The following is a 24,118-nucleotide window of genomic DNA, read 5'->3' as shown; positions in this document are numbered from 1 at the left end:
TCTGAAGCTAGCAATGTGGGCATCTGTTCCCTCCTGGTTATTCTGACAAATCCAGGTAACAGCCTGCTCCACTGAGACTACTCTCCAGTGGTAACTCTTGTTGTCTCCTTCTACTTTCTACACAATATCACCTGTGTAGATCAACTAATTAAAAAGAACAGACAAACAAAAAACAAAAACAGGCAATAGAAACAGGTAAAACCATCAGAACACTTAAGTCTTGTATCAACTATAAATACTTGCTTCCTGGTGAATTAAGGTTTTTAACATAAATTTTTTTTCACTCTGGGTAAATATATATGATATGGTGATTTTTGTTTGCTTATTTGTTTGTTGTTTTTCGAGACAGGGTTTCTCTGTAGCTTTGGAGCCCGTCCTGGAACTAGCTCTTGTAGACCAGGCTGGCCTCACAGTCAAGAGATCCACCAGCCTCTGCCTCCCGAGTGCTGGGATTAAGGGTGCTACCACTGCCCAGCGATATGGTGATTTTTACTGAATCCTCAAGAGTTACTGGCCTTCAGAAATGAAGGTCTCAAGATTTAGGAATGTCAATTTAGTCCTTAAAAGTATGAGGAACCCACACCGGGGATTGTCTGTCCACAGTTTCCATGGCTACCTTCCCTGGTGTGACTCAGGGACTAGATGACACAATGCACAGGAAAGGCGCCTCCTTTTCAGCCTTTGTGTTTCCATGTGAAATATAGGACCCTTATCTCAGAGGTATTCTGTGAGGGAAGAGGAGGTCATCTATGAACAGGGTCTGGCATACAGTAGGAGCTGCACAGTTTCTTAGCAATGATGTGCGATGAAGTAGCACATAGGAAAAGGCACCGCAGATTGAGGATGTGCTTATGCTATCTAGGAACTAGGAAAAGGTGTTAGAAGATCAACACTGTTATCAACACACACAGAAAACATAACAAAACAAAAAAAACAGCTTTTGAGATCATTTAATACCTTTTCTCTAAAATTGACTTTTACTAAATTTCTGTCTAAACAATGCTAAATAGAGTATATACTGGGTAGTTGACATAATCTGGTCAACAAAAAAATGTATACCATAATGTAATTCAGATATAGGTACCATAAAATGATTTAGATATCCTCACAGAATCCAGGATATAGGGTTAAAAAAAAAGACTTTGTCCACGATTGCTCAGGGAAGAGACAGAAGAAGATACCAGGAGGTCCACTCTGAAATAGCCCGAGTGTGTTAAATTTCTTTGGATTGTCTTCAATAATTCTAAGAATAAGTACCTTCACCAATGCAAAAGGTATTTAAAGCAAGGGTATCAAAATGGACAAGCCCCCTGCAGATATGCCCTTGTACAATAGGAACTTAGTATCATTAGCCTAAACTAGAGAAGCATAGGTTTTCTATCAGACAAAAAGAATGAGTCCTCAGCAGCTCACACTTTAACAGAGGGAAGGTGGCAGATGAGAGCTATCCAGTGCATTCATGCAGCTCCTAGAGAAAAGCTGAACTGCAGGCAGATGGCTTCGGGGACAGGAGGGTAGTGCAGAAAGAAAAGGGAGTACAAAATCAGACAGAATTTTGTAATAAAACACAGAAGTACTACACTTTCTATTTGTAAAAGAAAAACAATCCGATTTTGTACCTGGTGACAGGGCAGGTGGGGTTGAAGATCTTGCTTAATGGGGTCTTAAATAAAAAAGAGAAAGAAAACCCTGGCAAGAGGCAGACACAGAATCTGGTGCTGCAGAAACAATCTATGAGAAGTGTGATCTCCACAGAGAGCCAACACTGAGGAGGGGTTCCCTGCACTTTCTAGCTTGGGTGCCAAGGTGGGGAACCATAGCCAAAGGATTTTTACCTCATCAAACCCTATGGCTGTAGCGGGGGATTGGTGGTCCCAGTAGCCTCTATACCCAGCTAGACAAGTGACCACACTGAGAATCATATACCCGGGAACCTGGCTGTGATTTGGAGTGGACACAGGCCCATGGGATAGACAATGAAAAGGTGGATCACGCAGAAATGTAGGCAGACCTCTGAGAAGAGGAACAAATTTAGCCATGTGTGGATAACGGGGCAAGGCTCAGTGTACATGAAATGCAAACTGCTCTGGTCGGATAACCTTGTCCACTTCAGTGCCCTGGAAGGATCTGAAGGAAGAAGAGCACTGTTCAGCCACTCCTCATATTCACGTGTGTAAAAGCAGAGCACCTTTGGTGAGAGGGGACATTGCAATTGGTCTATGAATTCTGTTGCCAGAAGCTGCCTCCATGGCAGATCTGCTGGAGATCGGTGCCAAACATTCACCCAGAGCTCAGACACTGGTAGATTTACGCGGGGCTGGATTACGCCTTCATAATATCCCGTCTGAATCTGAGAGACAAAATGACCCAGATCCTCCATTACAATTATTAAAATTTCAAAATGAGAAGATTGTGAAGGGAAAATCCTAGCTTTTATCTAAATTTTAAAGGAAACCTTGGACGTCTAGGGAATGAAGGATCAAGGCTGGATCCTAGCACATAGCCCCTGCGAGAGTGGCCTGACACATGGAGTGCGAGAGTGTAGCTACGCTCCAACTGAGGTCCAGAACTTGGACGTGCCAGGAATACGGAACATAAGAAAGCCTGTGGGCAATGAGCAGAGCCCACAGTGAGGCCAGATGGGCTTTAAAGGAAAATACTATGAAGAAGGCATGCTATGGCCTCTTCTGAGGGTCTACAATCTCACTACCAGTTTGCACCACACCCCAGACATGGGGCTACAGTATTAATGTCTGCCTTCCTGGATTCTGGCCTTGCTCTGGTTCGGGTGTTTTTGCTATTCTTCTACTGTTCTCTCTGTAATGGAATTTTAATCTGTGCTAGTCTATCATGGAAGAACACAACACATTTTTGAGTTTTACAGAGGTAAACCTTAGCTCTGAGTCCGAGGCTTTAGATTTTTGAACACTAGAACTGGCACACTTGGAGATGACAATGTATGTTTGCATTGTAAGATGGACATGGGTGTTTTGAGGGCCAGATGAGGAATGCTGCAGTTGGGGTACCAATGGTCTCCCCGAAGGACTTACATATTCAAGACTTGGTCATACATTTTATGCAGTGTTCAGAGGAGCTTTAGGCATGTGATTTGGTCATGTGGTCTCTTTGCCTTTATCAAGAGATTAATCTATTAGATGAAAAGCTATATTCTAAGTACCCCAAGTAGCAAAACTAGTATCTGAGAAAGCAAAATTCAAGCCAAAATTACTTAGATGAGACTAAGGTTAGTAAACATGAGTAAAGGTGTCAATCTTTCCCAGAAGATTGAGTGTACATGCTGGTCCTTTAATGACTAGGCAGAGGACTGAGGTGGATTTACAACTGCAGATTTTGAAAGATCTGCCAGGCACTCTTGGGAAATGAAGGTACATGTCACCATCTTATGTAAAAACATGGTAAAGAACTAACAGAGAACAATCTGTCATTTTATGCCTTACCTCATGGAGAGTCTCAGTATCTGCTAAGTCATTAAACAGAGTGAGTAATAAAGTAGAACTGAGAAGGCCGCTTAGACACACACTATCCCTCTCCCTCGCTCCTTAGCTATGTGGTAATACACAACTAAACATTATGTATCTAATTTGCATCACTTATAAACAGAATTGGTGCTGCTTACCTTGTAGTTTGCTATGGAGATTAAATGGGTAATGAATCTCTGAAGACCTAAAGAGTTGCAAGGCACCTGCAAGATATTTTCGATAACTGGTACTAAGTCACTCTTTAAAGGCAGAACAGTAACTTCAACAATGCACCATAGCCTACTTCTTATATATTGGCAAACGCACAGCAGGCCCTAAAGAAATAGAAATGATACCTAAATTATTCTTAATCTTGTGCATTAATTTAAGACAGAAAATGAACAACTTCCAGGAGAAATGAGTGCTTTCAGTCAGTTTCAAATACCTCCCAGAAGTCTTCCATTGAAGAAAAGAGAATTCCTTTTTCCTACAAAGATAATTTTAAGTGATATTAAAATACAATATTTGCTGCATTACAAAAATTATTGTAAAACATGTTGACTCAATTATATATACACACACACACACACATTTCTTTTACTTTAAATGTTGTTTTTCTCAAATAATGAATAGTGACATAAATTTAAAACATGATCATTAATATGATATATAATTTCTATTTGTCTAATGTTCTCATTCAAATTTCAAATAGTTAAGTCATTAACTTTTATTAATAAAAATACATTCACGTATTTCTTAAAACCAGAGCACTAAAATCACCCTTAGAAAAACATCATATATGAAATACTGATAATCTACATGCCATCCCCTCCCCTGCCCCCAACAAGGTTTCTCTGTGTAGCCCTGACTGTCCTGGAACTTGCTCTGCAGACCAGGCTGGCCTGGAACTCAAAAAGATCCGCCTGCCTCTGCCTCCCAACTGCTGTGATTAAAGGCGTGCGCCGTCACTACCAGGCTTAATTATGTATCATTTCTACAGAGAATTCATACTAAGTATAATCCTGGTGTCCATCCACTTTAACTGTGGATACACTAGTGTTTAATACTTAAAAATTATTATTCCTGTCCATCAACAGATGGATAAACAAAACATACAGCCATAAAAAAGGATTATAAGTACACATTAAACATGGAGGTATAAAAAAACCCATACACAAAAGCCACAATATTTCATGATTCTATTTATGTTATACCCCAAATCAGCAAACCCACAGGCAGAAAATATATCAGCAGTTTCCAGAGGCTGAGGAAGAGTAGATTTGAAAGTGGAGGCTAATACACCTAGGGCCTCTTCTGCAGACAAGAGAAATCTTGTGAGACTAGACAGTGGTGGTGATTTCACAATGTGGTGAACGTGCTAAAGATCACCGAACTGTGTGCTCCAAAAGGGTGGATTAATCTCAATTTTAAATTTAAAAAGTAACGTTCTAATAAAGATCACAGTGTCCATGACTGTGAGTGGGAGCATAAAAAACAAGTTCTCTAAGATGAAGACAACACATCAGGAGAATTTCTGGGCGAAAGAAACTACAGTATTTTAATTATATTTATTTAAGGTGTATATACGTCAGAGAACAATCTGTATGAACCAGAGTTCTCTCCCTCCATCACTGGGGTACCAGGGATCTAATTGAATTCGGTCTTTGGGCTTGGTGGCAAGAACCTTAGCCCACTGAGCCATCTTGCAGGCTTGGTAAGGTAAACTGTGATGGCATGTTTAAGAGCACATTGAAGGAAAACACTGCTGTTGTGCTTTACATATATAAGAAAGAGCTTTCCTACAAACTGAAATTAAAACTTTTACAAGAAGCCAAAATTGTTAGGTAACAATCATTCCAATGTTGTCAGTTACATTATACACAAATGAAGCCTGCCCTATAAGAAGATATTCAGCCTAGCAAACAACAAACTTACCTTTCCAAGGGTGATCCAAGAATCAGCTGGTGAAAATTTTATAAATGCTGTTTCTGGATGGTGTCATATCAAGAAAAAAAAAATGTACGCACAGGGATCTTGCTGCAAGAAACTGCCTGGAGGTAAAATAATGTTCTGAAAAACCATTGACTTTGCAATGTCTCAAGAGGATGGGATGCATATTCATCTTCTGATGTAACATAGATTCTCATAAGATGAACAGCACCAGGAGCTCGTAATTAAGTTTTGAGAGTGACCCAGAGCTCTGGCATCCTCTGCTGGGAGGCCTGCCCACTCTTGGCTCAAAGTCTTCATTATCTGTGCTTGTCTGAGGACTTATGATGCTTCTTCTCGTCCTTATCTCCACAACTGTCCCATTTCTCTTTCTTTTCTACCTTTTCTTTATCATGTCCAGACTCCTTTTTCCCACTGGATACTTTATCCACCTTTTCAGGTTTAAAGAAATCACCTTTTTCTTTGCCTGAGGATTTTGACTTATTTTTTTCCTTGTCTTTCTCACTTGGATAAAGAGATTCACAGGGGCTTTCACTTTTGTGCTTTGAAGTCCCCAATATTCCATTTTCATCTTTCCGCCTTTTGACTAAGTCTAGAGGCACTTCCCGGTCATTGTTTGAATAATCCCTTTTCCGCTCTTTCCGGTCCTTTTCTTCTTTTTTCTCTCTCTCTCTGGATCTTTCCCTCGACTTGTCCAAATCTTTCTTGTCCATTTCTCTCTCCTTACTCTTGCACAACAGTGGAGGAGCATGGTTGATGTAGAGCTTTGCTGAAGACTCCTTGAGTTTGTTGAGACTGTCCTTTATTGTGGAAGAATGGGATGGAGAAGGATGGGAATCTACCTTGCGACGCTTTTCTCTTTCGGGCTCTGCATTATCTGTTCGGGAAACAGGTGATTTCAAGGACCCAGAAACTGGTGTTTTTTCTCCTCCTTTAACATTTTCTTTTGATTTCATTTCCTTTGCTAAATCTCTTTCTCTTGATGGCTCTTTCTCTTTTTCTCTTTCTTGAGTAGACTTTGAATCTATGTTAGGGACAGTGATCCTGAACTTCTCATCTTTAGCTTTTTCCTCCTTCTTTAATTTTTCCTTATCTTTGTCAGATTTAGGCATTCTTTCCTTGGTCTCTCTTATTTTCTCATCTTTATTTGGCTGCTCTTCCTTGGGTTTTTCTTTATTGTCTTTACAAAGTACCCTAACTTCTGGAATAACAGCTGAGGTCTTTTCTTTTTTTTCTTTTTCCTTCTCTTTCCCCTTTTCTTTGTCATTTTCCTTAACAGCCTTGGTGTTGGAGCTGCTGTTTCCATTGTTTGAATTCCCTTTTGGTACGGCACTAGAGGCTTTAGTGACAGCTTTCAGGCCACACTGAGACCTTTCCCTTGACTTGTCAGTCTCCTCAGTACTGCTTTCATCTGACTTAGACGTGTTTCCTATGGAAGATGGCAGCCCGCTACAAGGTCCATTTGGTACACTTGAAGTAGCATTTCTTGGAGGAGGATCTTTGTGATGAAATTCATTTTCAGGTATCATGTACGACTTTCTATTTTTCAGCTGCCCAGAGTAGACCATTGCTAGTACATACAGATCTGGCTTCTTTTCTTTCTCTTCTTGGCAGATTTTATGTACTCTTCTTTCCAAAGCCTGTCCCAGATTTAAAACTTTGGGGTACCATGGCAGTATTTTTGTGAGCACAATCAAGATATTTCTGATATGAGTATATTCACCTGTTTCAAGGCAATGTACCGATGCCTTGGTTAGTTTATAATGCCACTTATGGACAACATGTCGAAAATTTTCATAATCTAACTGATCCGCTTTATTTCCACCATCAAATCCAGTTGCTCGTAATATAGTAAGGAATCCTGGATAGTTTCCACATTCCTTCTCATAGGTGGATCTGTCGCTATGCCATCTAGTCACCGTCTCTAACATGCAGCAAAGAAATCTACCATACCGACTAGCTTCATTTTCAGTAAAGCTAGCAACCATGTAAATTATATCAGAGAAAACTCGATCATAGCAGAGAAGTGTGGAAAAATTTGGAGTCTTCTGTTGGTGGACCAACTCAACAAAATGCGCACAGTAAACAGAATCAATTGCTGAAAAAATACAACGAGGAAATATACACAGCTGGAGAAACTTTGTGATGGTCTCATTTTTAGTAGATTTTGCTAAGAGCCAGTTGTCCTTTTCCAATTTCAGTCTCTGTAGTACTCGCTGCACATGCTCCGTCTGTTTCTTTTCTTCTTCAAGAAGCTTGTCCTGAAGGGCAGTACAGCGCTCTTTCTCTTTTTTCTTTTTATTCAGAGGCATTTCTTGATTGTCATCAATTGCTTTCATCTGAATCTTAAGTTTATTGACTTCTCGTTCATAGCTAGTGTGTGGAACTGCAAGGTCATACATTGTCAGAGACCAGAACGTGGTATAAAATTGAGGGCTGATATCTTCCCAGACTTTGGAAATGTGTAAGGAGATCACTGCTTCATGGACAGGAGCCATCACCATCTCACATGATGTAATGTATTTATGAACTTTATGTTGCTGTTTACTACCCTTTTCTGATTTCTTAAGTTCATCATACTTGGATGAAATATGGTGCGCATACATCGGCCGAGACAGAAAAAATGCTGCATCATGGGGCGTATGAAATTCATTACATAGTACATCAATTGAAGGTACTCTCTTTATGTAATCATCTGTGCTTAAATTTGAAGCTAAAAACCCACCAAACTGTACCAAAGTATCATGACACTGGTCATACAGCTTCCCTACAAGCTTTAAATGTTTCTCTCCGCCTTCCTGAAAGATCACACCATTCCTCTGCTGGGCCATAAGCAAACAGAGAGGAAGGGCAAGGTCATGGTCCAGCAGTGCATCCTTCAATCTCTGAGAGGATTTTTTAGTGTTTCTTATCTGGCCAAAATATCCACCCTCGGCTTTCAGTTGCTCCCCACCAGTCATAGCCTCTAGCTGGTCCATTGTCATTTCCTCTGTAACTTCTATTCCTGCCATTTTTTGTACCACTTCTTTCAATATAAGCAGGTCAAAACTTTTGCCTGCCTTTAATTGATTGGCTACATACTGAAGAAGACCAGCAAGATCAATTGGGTATTTACGAAAAACTGCACCACAGAAACTAGCCAGGCTCTGAAGCCAGCTTGAGATGGTTGTGTCATCGTGCTTCATTCTTTCTTTTTCTGGATTAGCTAATGCTTCAATGATACAATAAGCCAAAACATCATAATTCAACGCAGTGAGATATTTCAATGAGTCTACCACAGGTGTTATTAAGTTATCGTATTTCTGTATTTGTGACAAGACATAATCAAACAAAATGGTTGGATTGCTGTGGCTCAGTTTCCCAATCTGTCTTCCTGAAGGTTTCACATTTTCCTTGGTTAGACGCTTCATAATGTACTTGGCTCTGTCTACTGTGTGAGCTTTAATTTTTACTAAAAGTGGGTGACTATGGTAAGTCTCATTCTTCCATTGGCCATATAAGCGGTATCTATGTTGATAAGGAAATGTTTTAAACATTCCCCATAGTTCCTCTGACATACACGCATTGCAATCCATCAAAGAAAGAGACGGAAGTAGGACCTGGTCAGTGATGCTAAGCAAGCAACTAAAGATGACTTCCATTTTCTCTTTATTTTCTTGCTTCCCATCAGACTGAAATTCCTTCATAAATGACTTGCCTATGCGCACAACCTTTGCAAATAAGATGGGATCATGAGAAAGGTGGGGACCAAGATAACAGAACATACTGAATACATCTCTCCTTAAGTCTTCAAAGCTCTCTGCTGGCTTTGGTGATTTCTTGTTTTGCAAAGCATTGACAGGTGAGCCTTTAGCACCTTTAGGAACACCAACTCTTCGGTAAAGAGGTTCAATAGTTATATGTATAAGATTGCAGATAGCAAGGGCTATTACTTTATGTGATGCTGCATAGTACGGAGGCATTCGATCCATAATACTCTGTGCATGCTGCCAATCACCAATAACTAATAAGGCTTCCAACAAACCAAGTTTTTGATTGTCAGGTGCCTTCTCTACTTTATCATCTTTTTTCTTTTCTTTCTCTCGTTCATCACTTTTGTCAGAAGGCAATACAACCATTGTAAGTTTTCTGACAATGTGCTTAGCTTCCACAATTTCTCGTTTGTATTCATTCACAATGCAACTATCAGCTGGAAGAAGGTGTACATAAAGATCATCCAAATCGATAAGATTAAACTGTAGAAGTACTGCTGCGACTGTATACAAAGATGATGGAGTCTCACCATTTGGTTCCTGGTAAAACTTGAATTTGAATCCAAGAATATGACACAATGTTTGTGGTTCACACATATTCATGTAAGCTTCTAATAAAGATATAAAGAAATCATGGTGTTCTGGCCTACACTCGAACACCTCTAATATGATATCCAAAACTCGATTGGGGTCTAGATTAAAGCAACCTATTAAAGATTTGAGAATTTCTAAGATTAAATCACTTGTAATATTTCCAGATAAATCTTGCCCCAATTCAACAATAAGCTTGGCATAACCTTCATTTTCTTCTCTTAACAAATTGAACTTCTGTTGTTTGTAAAAGAGTTTCGTCTTGATTTTAACTGACTTCTGATTGAACTGCTGTGATTGTTTGATAAGGCCTAATGACTCCAATGTTTCTGGATCCAAGCGTTCCTTTAGAACTGTGTCTGAAACTAAATATAAACATGCTAATACCAACTGTGTAAAATGATCTCTCTTGTTCTTTTCTTCTAAACAATTTGTCTCAATATCTAATATGCAGAATATGTCGGCAAGAATAAGTGGAATATCTTCACGAAATTCACTGATGTCACTGAGAACACTGGATGCCTGTTCCGGCTTTAAAGTTCCTTTAATGACATGGTATGACAACTCATAGAGAGCTTGTTGGAAATCTCTACAAGCCAAAGTGTCGCGGCTTTTACTTTCACTGAGAATCCGGCATAAACGCAAAAATTCGCTTCTCCCAGATTTCTCCCAGTTCTTGATCCACTCAGCGGGAACCACTACAGTTGCCGCAGTCATCATAGCCATCTTCTCTTTAGTAGTAACAGAGCCCCAGGTGTGCAGTAGGAACTTGTGCTAGGTCAAAGGAGAACCCCGCCCACGGCAAATGCTGGGAGCTGAGTGTTCTGAAGAAAGGGTTTTAGGGTTGAGTGTTTTGTTGATTCAGGAACCGGAAGCTGGGAATGCTGGATGCACAGTGGTGCAGTCTGCTGTCTGGGTGTCTTTGTGGACTCAGCCACTCACACTGCAGGCCACTGCAACAAAGAAAGAGTCAAATAAGAGTCCAAAGGCAAAGTTCACAAGTTCCCTAAGCCAAATGCCTCCATGAGGGGAGCTGCTGGTGGTGAAGGACTGAGTACCTACCCAGGTCTTCTCTCAACCTTAACTCCTTTCCCCATCAATTTTCTAGGTATCATGATCTGATTTTGGCTTATTCATATTGGCTTATGAGAAACAGCTGACTCCAAAAAGGCTAGTCAGCAGACCCTACAGCTGTCTTCAAAATCCCATAGAAGCCTTGTCATCTATTTCAGGCTGAACCTGTGCTTCATCTGCTGATTCTTCTGACAGATATTAGGGGACCCTTTTGGGTTTCCCGGGTGGATTTTCCATTCCTCTTGGTTCTGATCTTTGAGAATGAATATTTGGTGACTTTGGGATCCTTTGATTTCTGTGGGTTAGGGGAGGTTGAAGTTGAGTTTTCCCACTTCTGTAGTTCATTCAACCATACTTCTAGTATTGGCCATGGCTGCAGGAAAATCTTTTCCCTTGCAGCTACACCAAAACATTCTTCTCTGGTGCCCCAAACCTGGTGGTGGTAACTTCCTCGAGTGCCTCTCCTTCCCAGTTGGTTCCCTTAACTCTATAACATCTCTAACACAGTGTCTTCCTTCAACTTGCTTTAAACATCACTTTGATTCATCATCTTTTCCCTTTTGGAAGTTAAGAAATACCCATCTGCCTGTGTCTGCTAATCAAATCCTGTGTGAAAATTTCTAACCTAACACACACTCTCAGTTCACACTGACAGAACCAAGGAGGAGGCAAGAAGATACAAAAGATAGCCTAGAGTTAATCTGTCCCTGCAGAAGAGCTCACAGTAGCCCCAGGTATCTTGCTCACCAAACTATCAAAGAGGAATGGACACTGTAGACACACAGCAGCAGTTATCAGCCTGTGGGTCACATAGCACATAATCTATCAGATACATACATCAGATTATGATTCAGAACAATAACCAAATTACAGCTATGAAGAAGCAACAAAATAATTTTATGGTTGTTGGGGATCACACAACATGAAGAACTGTATTAAAGGGTTATAGTATTAGGAAGGTTGAAAACCACTGCTCTAGAGTCAACAGAAGGGAGAAGAGAGCTTGAAGGAGTAAGACCCAATGAATCCAAGGACAACTAAATGATTCAGATTACTTTCAATTAATGTAAAATTGTAATAAATGAACTACAAATCATACTGGAGTTTCCGGTGAGTTTATTGCTAAAAATACTGGTTGGTGTTGAACTTGCTATCTCTAGTGGTGCTCTCCTCGGCAGTCATTACATCTCACCAGGACTCTTCCCCAACCTCCAAGATTACAGTCCATATTTCATGAAACCCTAATAGGGAGACTGGTCAGAACTTTACAGTTGCAACCCAAGTTCTAAATCAGCCAGGTCTACGAAGGTGAGGTTGCAAAGCTAGGCCTGATTTAATGCATAAACTTCTTTAAAGGTGAAGTTGTAAAGTTAGGCCTGATTTAATACATAAACTCCTTTTAAGGCAGGAACTAGAAGTTAGAGAAATTCCATGTTTCAGAATAACTCAACTTGTTCTGAAAGGGAAGGGAAAATCATTTAGGGAAAAATGCTGGAAGCCTGGAGAAGTTGGAGGAAGCGGGCATAGGTCCTAGGGGCTTTAGTTCTGACATCAAATGGAACTTATTCCTCTTATAACTGGACTTTGGAAGTATATTCAGGTAAGATTCTTTAGTTGAGTTCAGATGGCTGATACTTTTGTTAGGTCTCTGGTAAGTCTTGATCGCTACTGTTTTAATATACTTAGTAGTAATCTGTTATTTCATAATGAAAACAAATACACCTCTCCTTTGCACTTCTCTAATGGAACTCTTAAGTTCAGTGGGAGTCTGTCATTGTGTGGAACACCAGTACCAAATATGTGTCCTACTCAGTGAGCTCAAACTTCATGCCTCAGTGGTTTCAGCCTCCAAGAGACATTCCATTTGCCCCCTTGTGCTTGCAAATTCCTGGCTCCCCTAGGATGATGAATTGCTTTCCACACTCAACTCTCTTGCTCTATTCTTTGGTCTTAGCAGAACTATATCCTGGAGTTTATGAAGGAGAGAGCCATACTTACTGTGGCTCTCATGCTACTGTATTTATATAATCTAGTCTTAGGGGTCCTAGAGAAGCTATTTAGTCCCACCATATATCTCACTAATGTTGGAAACCTTTTTCTTATCCAACTTAGGTCCGGTGGGTAAAGATCTGAAAGCCTACAGCAGACAAAGACTGGCAAGAGTAGACAGGTTAATCTTGCACACTTGCAGATGAAGAGGTGTTTTAGGAGTGTATATGCTGACTTAGCAAGTGAAAAGGAAGGGGCTGTTTCTAAAGTAAATTGGCCATGGAATTCCTGGGTATACCTTGAGTGGCAGTTCCCAAAGGTATCTCAGTTTTCAGAAAGAGATTTTCCTCATTCAACTTACGTTGTTATGATAGGTTACCCTTTTTCTGATAAAATTCTCTTCTGCTTCCATCATCTAATTTAGTATTCTATTTGACCAGTATATTCAATTTAATTTTTTTCTTGTGAACACCTCTAAGATATTATACTAGGGTTAGTATGGTGATCATGTAAAGAGCTTTTTATTTTTCTTCTGCTGACTCTGGTTATTAAGATAACTTTGTTATTTAAGGTCAACTGGAGTTTGCTATTTCAGGTAGACCTACGTAGAATATAAATACTGAACATGAGAACAAGGAAAAAGAGAAAGGGATGGGGGAACAAAGCAGGCATTTAAAAAACAGATGCTAAAAGAACTGCTCTATCTGAAAAAAAAGTAACAGAAATAAAATATTTAAGTCAGCTCTAAGATGAAATATTGAAATATCAATGGCTAAATACATATTCAAGCACTCTTGGCTCCTTAATTTCCATGACAGGAAAATAACTATTTCTATTAATAAATGAGTTTTCATAAATGGTTGGTATGAGGAAAATCAGTTTTAAATAGCTTTCTTCATAGGTCCTTACTAAAATGTGACAGTCAAAAAATCTAATGAACATTCAATTTAATGGCAAAGACTATAAAAATAAAGTGGCTGTATTTCAATGAGAAACACAGCAAAAGATGTAAAGTGAATTATTTTGATGACAAAAAATATAACTGTGTCTAAATTCATCAAATGTAAGCATTGCTTCAAAATGTAAATTAAAGACAGAACTGTTCTGTTGGAACCTCCAGCTGGCTATTGCATGGTCCGAGAAGCCCCATTCCTGTCTATCTAAACCCCTTCCACTCAGACAATCTCTGAACAAAGGAAAGCCCAGGTAAACATTTTTGGTGGCTAAGACAGCTTCATCCCCTGAAGTTGCCAGCCAGCCAAGTCCCCACCTAAAATGTTCAGCTTTTGACCACACTTGGGCACAAACCCAGCTTGTGACGAACATATCATTACCTGTCACCTACAACCTATATCATTTCCCTGCTTTAGTTCTGACATGCAGCTTTTCCAGCCTCAGTCTCTGGGAATGAAGAACCTGTCTGGGGAGTTGTTTTGTTTAAAAAATTCTGTTGCTATACCTTTTCAATTCAGCTTGATCTGGCTTACTACATCAGCAGAGAAACCTATCATGGGGGATGGGGAGGCAGAAAATTTATAAATAATTAAGAACTAAGGCTAAAAGAAAAATAAATGCTTATAAACATAATCTACTTTTGGGTAAATAATGAAAAACAAGTTGAACATATCACAAAAGGGTTGCACAAAATGAATGTATAAAAGTTTATCTATTTTATATATGAATGCTTTGTCTGCATTGTACAGACCAGATGAGGGAGGATCCCACTACAGATGACGGTGAGCCACCATGTGATTGCTGAAAATTGAACTCAGGAACTCTACAAGAACAGGAAAGCCAGTGCTCATAACTGCTGAGCCATCTCTTCAGTCCCCACAAAATGTTTTAGAGAAAGAAATAGATGTATAATTTAGTTTGCTATAATTAGAAATGTACTTAAGTTTTTCTAAAGAGATAAAATTTTGATGAATTAATATATGAGAATTTGATTCTCTACACTGAAAACTAGCTTTCTGAACAGACTTGCTCTTAACAGAATTTGCAAGAAATGAAACAGGAAATGATTTTATGTTGTGTTTTCTGTTGACATAAGGTTGAGATTGGTTAGAGAAAATTACACTTTAAAAGAGTTAAGATTTGTAAACATTTATTCTAATGTCTTTTAAGTGATTATAGCTCTGGTTAAATCTGGCTTATAACTCTGGTTAAGCAAATACTTTGATAGTATGTTAATATAAATGCCAAAAATTATATAAAATTTATTTTCAAAAAATTATTATTTTATGTGCATGGGTTTTGTCTTAATGTATACCATATGTGTGCCTGGTACCTAAGGAGGCCAGAATAGGGTGTCAGATCCATCAAGACTGGACTTACAGGTAGGTGTGATCCTGCTACATGGGTTCTGGGAAGAGGACCCCAGGTCCTCCGCAAGATCAAGTGTTCTTAACTGTTAGGTCATCTCTCCAGTACCATGGTTATAGACAACTATAAAAGCCTCCTGGTGATGGTAAACACTGTCAGCCAGAATTTTTATCTTAAAATTCTATACACAATAAAACTGACAAGATCTCCTGAGTAAACTGGGGTGTGAAGGGCAGTGAGGAGGGTGGAAGATGAAAGGGAAAGAGGGAAGGGCAGTGGAGAAAAAATGTACAGCACATGCCTACCCAAACAATTAAAATGAGGATATAAAAAATAGAAAATATTAAACTGTCTTTGATATGGGATAATGCTCTGGTACACTGTAAAGATTTGTCACTCATATTAGTTTAACAAAACACCGATTGATAGGTAGCCAAGCAGGAAGTATAGGCAGGGTGACCAGACTAAGAGATTCTGAGAAGAGAAAAGGCAGAGAGACACAGTCACCAGTCAGATGCAGAGGAAGCAGGATGAGGATGCCTTACTGAGAAATTGTACAAAGCCATGTGGCTACACAAAGACAAGAATTATGGGTTAATTAAAGTTGTAAGAGCTATTAATAATAATCTTGAGATAATAGACCAAACAGTTTATAACTAATATAAGCCTCTATGTGTTTCTTTGGGAGTGAGCAGCTGCAGAACTGGGTGGCACAGAAATTTATGTTTACATGTCTTAACTGAGGAACTCATTACAATTCTAACCATGGCTATTCTAAGCCTTCTCATTCACTTTTGTTTCTTCTCTAAAATATCAACAATTAGATTCATAAAAAAGATGTTAAAAACTATGTTTAAATGAAGCTTTCTAATAAAGCTTATTTTACAAATTAATTTTTCTTGAAATGTTTTTTAATGACTATAAAAGTAATTGTTTCACGGTTTAAATTAAGTATACAAACTAAATTTGCTTGGTACTTGTTGGGTCACTTTATATTTTTCCTTAGATGTTATTCAGTATTATAACACCTACCAAAGTAATGCTGACCCAGTTTGAGATAATAAATATCCATCCCCTAGAGCAGTGGTTCTCAACCTTTCTAATGCTGCAACCCTTTAATACAGTTCCTCATACTGTGGTGACCCCCAACCATAAAATCATTTTTGTTGCTACTTCGCGACTATAATTTTGATAATGTTATAATCATGATGTAAATATCTGTTTTCTGATGGCCTTAGGTGACCCCTGTAAAAGGGTTATTCAACTCCCGAAAAGTGCTGTGACACAAAAGTAAAAATCTGTGCTGTGACCGAAAGTAAAATCTGGGTTTTCAAAAATGGTTCAGTGGATACTTGCTGCTTAGGCATGAGAGCCTGAGTTTGGATCCTCAAAACCCAAATAAAAATCAGAAGCACACATCTGTAACCCCACAGTTGGGAGACAGAGATGGGTAACAGATAGGCAGACCCAGGATGCTCATTAGCTAGCCAGCCTAGCCTGAACTGTTAACAGGAAATCCTATCTCAAAAGGAAAAAGTGACCTCTGATCCTGGCAAGGAACTTGTGGGTGAGCACATTTGCAAATGCATGCATGCATATGTCACACACTTATCAAGTAATATTCTAAAAATTAGCTTCAAGGGCTGGAGAGATGGCAGGGTAGTTAACAACACAGGCTGGTCTCATAGTGGATGGGAATTCAGTTCCCAGAACTTACACAGTGGTTCACACCCATCAGTAACTCCAGGGCCAGGGGATCTAATGCCTTCTTTTGACTCCCATGGGCACCAAGCCCACATGTGGTGTGTACACACAAACACACACACACACTTGGTACACATAGACATACACAAGCAAAACATTAATACAAATAAAATACACCAATTTAAAAAATAGCTTCCAATACGAGAAATTATTAATTTAAGATGATTAGTTTCATTACCAAACAGTATATTTATGAAATATAGGCTCTTTTCTGACTTTGTTCAATAAAAGGTAACAGTATTATGATTAACTTGAAAATTATTTGGGTAACATCAGGAGTTAATTCAGGAAGTAAACTAATCTCTCAATATGAAAAATCACAAACTAAAATGTCTTAAAATTTTGAACAACAATATGGTGAAAACTTCTTTGCCATGGTTTAGATGGCTGGTTTTAGATCTATTCTGAGTGAGAGGAGAGAAAGGGAAGGAGGACAGAAAACCCTTAAATTATCAGCCAAGTTAATATTTTCCTTATTTCCATCCAGCTGGTTCTGATATATAGATACTTGGTATGTTTTACACACACACACACACCTCCATATTGGCAGTGGTGGAAATTAAATCTAGCCAACAAGCCTACATGGTTTATTTTCATAATACCAGAAGCTTCCATTCAGCTCACTGTCCTGGTGTGTTTTGTTATGTGCTTTCTTTTCATTTCTGTGTTTTCTTTTACCTATCTGTCAGTGGCTCTCAACCTTCCTCATGCTGTAGTGACCCCCAAGCATAAAATTATTTGTATTGCTACTTCATAACAGTAATTTTGCTACTGTTATTAATCGTAATGTAAATATCTGTGTTTTCTGATGGTCTTCGGTGACTCCTGTCAAAGGGAGGTTTGACCCAAAAGAGTCATCCCCCGTGTGTTAAGAACTCTTGGAACTACAGAGCTTGCTGGTATCAAAATAACTCTTAAGAGTAAATGAAGCATGTGTGTACTTGTATGAGTCTTTAAGACTTTTTTGAAAAGCATACAAAAGAATAATTTCTGCCAAATGTTTGGGCATACCAAGGAAACAGACCTTAACGTTAAAAGCACACACTGAGTATTTTCAGTACTGTAAACAATCAGTGCTCGTGTCTAAACACCTTGGCTATGTTTCTTTCACTGGGCGAAGAATTAACAAGGCTCAGTGTTACTTTAACACAGCTGATAGTCTGCAAATGTGATCCTGAAAATAGCTACTACAGGTACTAAAATGTCTGAGGGTTAATGCAAACCCAGAGACCGCGATACACAGTCCTAAAAGCCTGGTACCCTGTCCTTTCCTTGAATATAAACTAATCGCTGCCACCCGGGTTGCCAGCATTTCTGCAGCCTCAGAATAGTGCAGAAACTTACATACTGAAACCGTTCCCGGTAATGTTTTCAATCTCTTCATCCCTTTCGCTCCCGTTTCCTGATTTTACTGAACCTGGGCCACAGTTTAACTCTCCGAAGCTCACTGTCAGACCCCGCCTACTGCCCGTCAGGTGGGCATTTTGTACTGAGTGATGCCAACAGGAGCCACCAAAAGCCCAGGCTCGGGGAGCGCCTGAGGACACCAGAGCTAATGGCCTCTGTTCGTCCGGGAAAGAATTGGAGTCTGCGGCTTCTCCCCGCGAAACGACGGCCCGGTCCGCGTCTAAGCGCTTCGCAGAGGGCGGGAGTCCAGGCCGAGCGGGACGGAGGCCGCTGCCCCCGCCTGGTCCGCCCGCCCGCCCGCCGAACTCACCTCCTCGCCCGGCCCACGTCGCCGGTCGCGGCCGCGTCGGGCCCGCGCCCTGCTGCCCCAGCCACCGGGAACCGCCTCGAGGCCGCAGCTCGGGAACGGCCTTCGCCACCCGGCGTCCACCACAGTCGGCTCGACGGAGACCCAACCAGACGCGGCCCGCACCACGGAGCGACGCTCGAGGGAAGCCGGGCCGGAGCTGCCCCGCACCTGGATGACGTCACTGCCGAGCGACAGCGGTTTCCCTCGCGTGCCCTGGGCGCATGCGCGGCAGGACCACGGTTAAGCGGCGGCTGAGCTGGGGCAACCGAGGACGCTAGGGTCGCCGGGGTAACTGTGTGGTCCCTCACCGTTTCATGAAGGAGAATGCTAAACTCAAAGGATCTAGAGAACTTTCTGACGGACGATACCTGGTGGTGTGTTAAGGGAGCAGTCAGTTTCTTTCTGCAAGTTGGCAAGTTTCTGCAAGTCTGGACTTTCTGCGTGTCCAAGCTACAACACAGGCCACGAGCTGGGGAAGCACAACGACAGTGGCTGTTCAGCGTAGACACTGCTGTCAACATTTGCTCCCGACCGAACTCGGACGCATACTTCATTACAGAAACATGAACATATTTTACAAAACTACTGCAGGTTATACTGGGGGAACTGGGCTATTGACTAGTGGTTTTCTGTCATCCATCAGCCATAAAAAGGTTCTTTGATGAAGAGTGAGAGCTACGTCTTTTTCTTTAGATTAAAATTCTTTTTAATGTAAAAAGGCATTAAGTTTTAAACAAATTAAGATTTGAACTCATTTTTTAAATTATCTCTGAAAATTACCATTTCTATTGCTATCTGCTTAGTGTACATATATATAATCATGGTTCATGTATGTGTATGTATATCCAACCACTTTGTCATAAACCAGAAATAATGCATAAAACCAAGTAAGAGATGCATCTTTTCTCCTGAGCATTAGTAAGGTTTTTTGTTTTCATTTTTTTTTTTTTGTCTCAATAGTAGACTCTGCACAGACGGGGACCTACTTTTTTAACCAGCCATCACCAGGAGGTAACACATTGCCATGCACACACCAGTAGGTACTGTGTAAGGGGCACGGTCACTCCCTTGGCAGTTGTTTTTAATTTAGATGCCATTCTCCACTGTGAAATAAACTGAGCACTTTTTTTTTAAAGGTCAAATCACTTCTTCAGGAAAATACCACCCAAAAATCTTATAATTTTAAAAATTGATTCTTTTGTAATTTCATATACATACATGGTGTTCTTTAGTCGTCGTCTCCCTCATTACCCTCTTTTGTTCTCCTCCCCTTCCTTGCCCTCTTCCAAGTGCCCCTCTGACTCTCATGCCTCTTGTCTCTGTGGCCTACTGCATTTAATTAAATCTCCTAGCATGCATGAGCTTGGGTGGGGGATTACTTACTTCCCTGATGTGGGAGTGATTTCTTATTAATAAAGAAACTGCCTAGGCCCATTTGATAGGCCAACCCTTAGGTAGGCGGAGAAAACAGAACAGGATGCTGGGAGAAAGAAGCTGAATCAGTCAGTCGCCGTGATTCTCCCACTCCAGACAGACGCAGGTTAAGATCTTCCCTGGTAAGCCACCTCGTGAGCTACACAGATTATTAAAAATGGGTTAGATCAATATGTAAGAGCTAGCCAATAAGAGGCTGGAACCAATGGGCCAAGCAGTATTTAATAGAATACAGTTCCTGTGTAATTATTTCGGGTATAAAGCTAGCCGTGCGGGCAGCTGGGTGCCAGGAACGCAGCCGGCAACTCCCACAACACTTCCCTTCCTCCAGCAACCATTTAATGTCTTCAGCTTGGTGAGAACTATACTTACCTGCAAATTTCATGATTTTGTTTTTCTTTAAAGCTGAATATTATCCCATTGTGTATATGCATATTTGTATTACCAATCCATCAGCCGAAGGGCATTTAGGTCGTTTCCATTTATTAGCTATTGTGACTAGAGAAGCAGTGGATATTACTGAGCAAGAACAATGTCAGGTCCTCTGGCCATATGAGGAGTGGAGCTAGGTCAAGCGGGAGATTCTTGAGCGGTATTGGCCGCACATGGTCTCTTGTATATGGTCCCCATTTGGTGGAACTATTTGCTACGTATTAAAAGGTGTTACCTTATGTCACTGGGAGGTGGTCACTGAGGTTCCAGTAGCACACACCATTCCCATGGAGACCTCTCTGCCTGATATTTATTAACCAGATGGAAATTGTGAACTAGTGCTCCAGCGACATGCCTACCTGCCTGCTGCCACACTCCCCACCCTATTTGTCATGGGCTCATCCTCTGTAAGTCACAATAAACTCTATAAGTTGTTTTGGTCATGATATCCATCCTAGCACAGCAATAGAAAAGTAACTAAGTTAAGTGCTATTTTCTCCTCCACTATATGGGCAATTGAAAAGGTCATGTGAAACAAGTCCCCTCATTATTTCCATTGTATCTAGGGGAACAAGAGCCCCTGGGACTGAACCACTCATGGTATGCCTAGTACATGATATAGGCAAGCCCTCTGTGGCATATCTCTGGAATGCCTAGTGAGTGTCAGCTATCAGGTCTACACGCTTTTCTTTACCCAGAACTTGTGAAGGGTTGCTTTGTTTACTACTAGTACACGAGAATTACAGCCATTCTCAGAGGGTGGAGTAAATCTGAATTGTGCATGGCACACTGCTTCTCAGAGTTCCAGCAGCCAGTAACATTAAGAGTACACTAACACACCCTCTACTGACATTTTCCCTGCTGTGTCTCTCACACTCTGACATTCCTATGACCTGTGTGTCCCAAGTGTCCTCCTGCCCTGAAGTCTTTGTCCTGGATTATACTTCTGTGAGGAAAAAGAAAGAAGACTGTGCAATGGTGTACTGGGAGTCTATAAATGTATATTTAGTGTAAAAAGCATAGAAATGTGTTACTTGTGTCCTTACTGGACACAGAAAAGAAGGTACTTTTCCAGGGTCTATGCCACAATAAAAGGCAACTCTTTCTTATAAGGAAGCAGACACTTTTTTTATACCTTGGTACCATGTCAAGTCTTTATTTAGTAATGTACAAACTATTACAGTTGGGAAATTCTTGATTGTCAGAAGAACCTTGAATATATATCTTAACTATACCTATTACAGAGGGGAAGATAATAGAAAAGAGATTGGGACTGAACTTCCCAGGACCAAAGTAGAAAAATATATAAATGTATATGTGAAAAGAGAAAAAAGAGTTCTGCAAAATTTTACAAGTTAAATGAGAAACAGTATATTAACAAGCATCATAAAATGATGTTCCAGTGACCATAACAGATATATGGCACGTGGTCGATACACATGGATACCACATAATGAATGCACTTCAAGTTGAAGTTTGTTTACATGTAACAACATGATACACATATGTAAGTACATACATACAATATACCCCTGGACAGCAAACTTCAATACCCAGGGAAAAAACATTAGCATAGCATATTTAAAAGAGAATACAATAGACGGGAGTCATCAAAATTAAGGAAATTCAATAAGCTTTGCTTCTGTAGAAGCTTCTAGAAAGGTCTGTCTGCTCGGCAGTTTGTTGCAGGTCTGATAAACTAAATGAATGCTGGAGAATTTCAAGAACAGCACTCAAGTCCAGGGCAGTCTTCTACCTGGTCTCTATCTGCTGAATGCCGACCAGCGTGGCTTTTGTCCTTGGCTTTCAAAAGACCAGGTTACTCAGCACTTTTCAAAACAATCATTTTAGCCTGGTGTGATTACACATGTCCGTAATCCCAGCATGCAGGAGGCAGAGAGCAGATGCATCGCTGTGCGTCTGAGGCCAGCAAGGATTAGACAGTGAAACCCAGTCTTTAACACCAACAACAGCAACATATATTTAGAAATAGATTTCTCCCACCAATTTAGAGAGACCCTTGCCTAATGAAACCATTGCTGATATGCAACATTTAGCTGATCCCTTCTAATAATGGAAAACCCCTTAATATTAGAGGCCCCTCACATGAAAATGAACTAAATTTGCATTGTATGTTTTCATTCTGAAATATAAAATGACGAATATTTGAGAACTATATTTTAGATAGAACATAAGCCAAACCTTTCCTTTTATAAAGCTTTTATGCATTTTTAACTTCCTTAAAGTAGATATGTGCATAGTTGCTGGATTAAAACTTTCACTGCATACGAAAATAAAATATCCAGTAAGTTTGTCTTACTCATTAGTTATCTTAATATTAGATTCAGCAGCAGTGAAACAAACAGGAGAAATTCCTATGCTAAGAAAGAATTGAAAAGTCAAGTTTAGTGACAGATTAGGACTCTTTCCAATTCTCCTACCTTTGAACCTATAATTTATCCTTTCGGCTTTTCTTACCAAGTGTCCAACAAAAGTTAAATAATACAAAAAGTAAATGATATGCTTAGTCCCACAAACTGGGAATATAATAGGAAAAATGAGATAGCACTTAATATCTATCCCAACTGTTGATACACATTTCAGCAATGGCTCCATGTCCGTACTCTGCTTGGGAGTTCTTTCCTACTCCGTCTGTGAGAGAAGTTCACCCAAGAAAGGCTGGTGAAATAAGACTGCTTTCTTAGAAGGAAGCTTGCAGTAATTTCTCAAGTTACATCTAAGTCGGAAAAAAAGCCTGGTTTTCCCTAAGGCATTGTACAGGACTGCCACTGCCGAATGCAGGGACTGGACATGAACTCAGAACAACTTTTAAAGGCTTCTTCATTGTCACCTGAAGACTTGGACAGGGCAGCTACTGGGCATACTTTTCAATTTTTTTTTTTTTGTTTTCTGAACTCAATATTTACATCTAGATTTCTCACATGAGAAAAAGTAAAACAATCCTCCTTGAACCATGGGCAAAGTTTACGTAAAATAAATTAAAGTGCAGACAATTATAACAATTGGTCACAAAGACCAGCATCCTCATGTAGCCAGGTGTATAAATATTGTAATTAACATTGCCGTACTGGACATCACCTCTTCCTGTCTGAGAAACACACATGCAAACCCTCGCAGATTATTACACGTGAACATTGGCACTTCCATTCCCACCTCCGCCTTCTAGGCCCTCTGCCGACTGGGAGGAAGGAGGCCGGGAGCTTCTGGGGTGCGGCTGACCATTGAGTCCCACTTGTGTCCCCAGACCATGACCTGTCTGTGATGCCACATCATCCGATTCCCAGCGCTCCAACTCTTCCCGCACCAGGCGCTCCATCTGTTCCCTGTGGACCTCGCTCTCACGACCCAGTCTCTCATCCTAACAAAGAAATTAAAGAAATAGCAGAAACCTGGGCATGCTATCTGTTAAATTATTCCACAATGCAACTGAGTTTTATGTAAAATATGGTGCAGTTATGGAAGACTGGAGGTGGAGACAGTACGCAATAACAATTCTGAGAGATGGTGGACTAACTGTTCACTTGATTGTTTGCTCCACTAATGGGAGCACTCTC

General features: G+C 40.3%; 2 protein-coding genes across 8 annotated transcripts in view; both read right to left on the bottom strand.

The window, feature by feature from the left end:
• The window catches only part of LOC121440930 (THO complex subunit 2-like), a 33,579-nt gene extending 14,803 nt beyond the window's left edge, over window positions 1–18,776 (bottom strand). For 5 of the 7 annotated variants that reach the window (XM_041641960.1, XM_041641959.1, XM_041641961.1 and 2 more), the window contains exons 1-4: window positions 18,639–18,776; window positions 5,415–10,725; window positions 3,925–3,966; window positions 3,638–3,814 (exon numbers count right to left, since the gene is read on the bottom strand). In XM_041641960.1, coding sequence (XP_041497894.1) covers window positions 5,729–10,498 — 4,770 coding nt within the window. In that variant the 5' untranslated portion in view covers window positions 10,499–10,725; window positions 18,639–18,776 and the 3' untranslated portion in view covers window positions 3,638–3,814; window positions 3,925–3,966; window positions 5,415–5,728. Of the gene's footprint in view, window positions 1–719; window positions 866–2,188; window positions 2,351–3,637; window positions 3,815–3,924; window positions 3,967–5,414; window positions 10,726–18,638 lie in introns of those variants that run through there. The other 2 variants (XM_041641962.1, XM_041641965.1) reach the window with 2 other exon arrangements.
• Window positions 18,777–21,683: 2,907 nt separating this feature from the next.
• The window catches only part of Pkd2 (polycystin 2, transient receptor potential cation channel), a 38,756-nt gene continuing 36,321 nt past the window's right edge, over window positions 21,684–24,118 (bottom strand). The window contains exon 15 of the mRNA XM_041642036.1: window positions 21,684–23,922. Coding sequence (XP_041497970.1) covers window positions 23,686–23,922 — 237 coding nt within the window. The 3' untranslated portion in view covers window positions 21,684–23,685. The remainder of the gene's footprint in view (window positions 23,923–24,118) is intronic.

This window comes from Microtus oregoni, unplaced genomic scaffold (genome assembly GCF_018167655.1).
Source record: "Microtus oregoni isolate MIOR12 unplaced genomic scaffold, Mior012 000072F_ref0000427, whole genome shotgun sequence".
Taxonomy (NCBI): Eukaryota; Metazoa; Chordata; class Mammalia; order Rodentia; family Cricetidae; genus Microtus; species Microtus oregoni.
The sequence above is the reverse complement of the archived record's forward strand: the minus strand, read 5'-3'. Positions and strand labels throughout refer to the sequence as shown.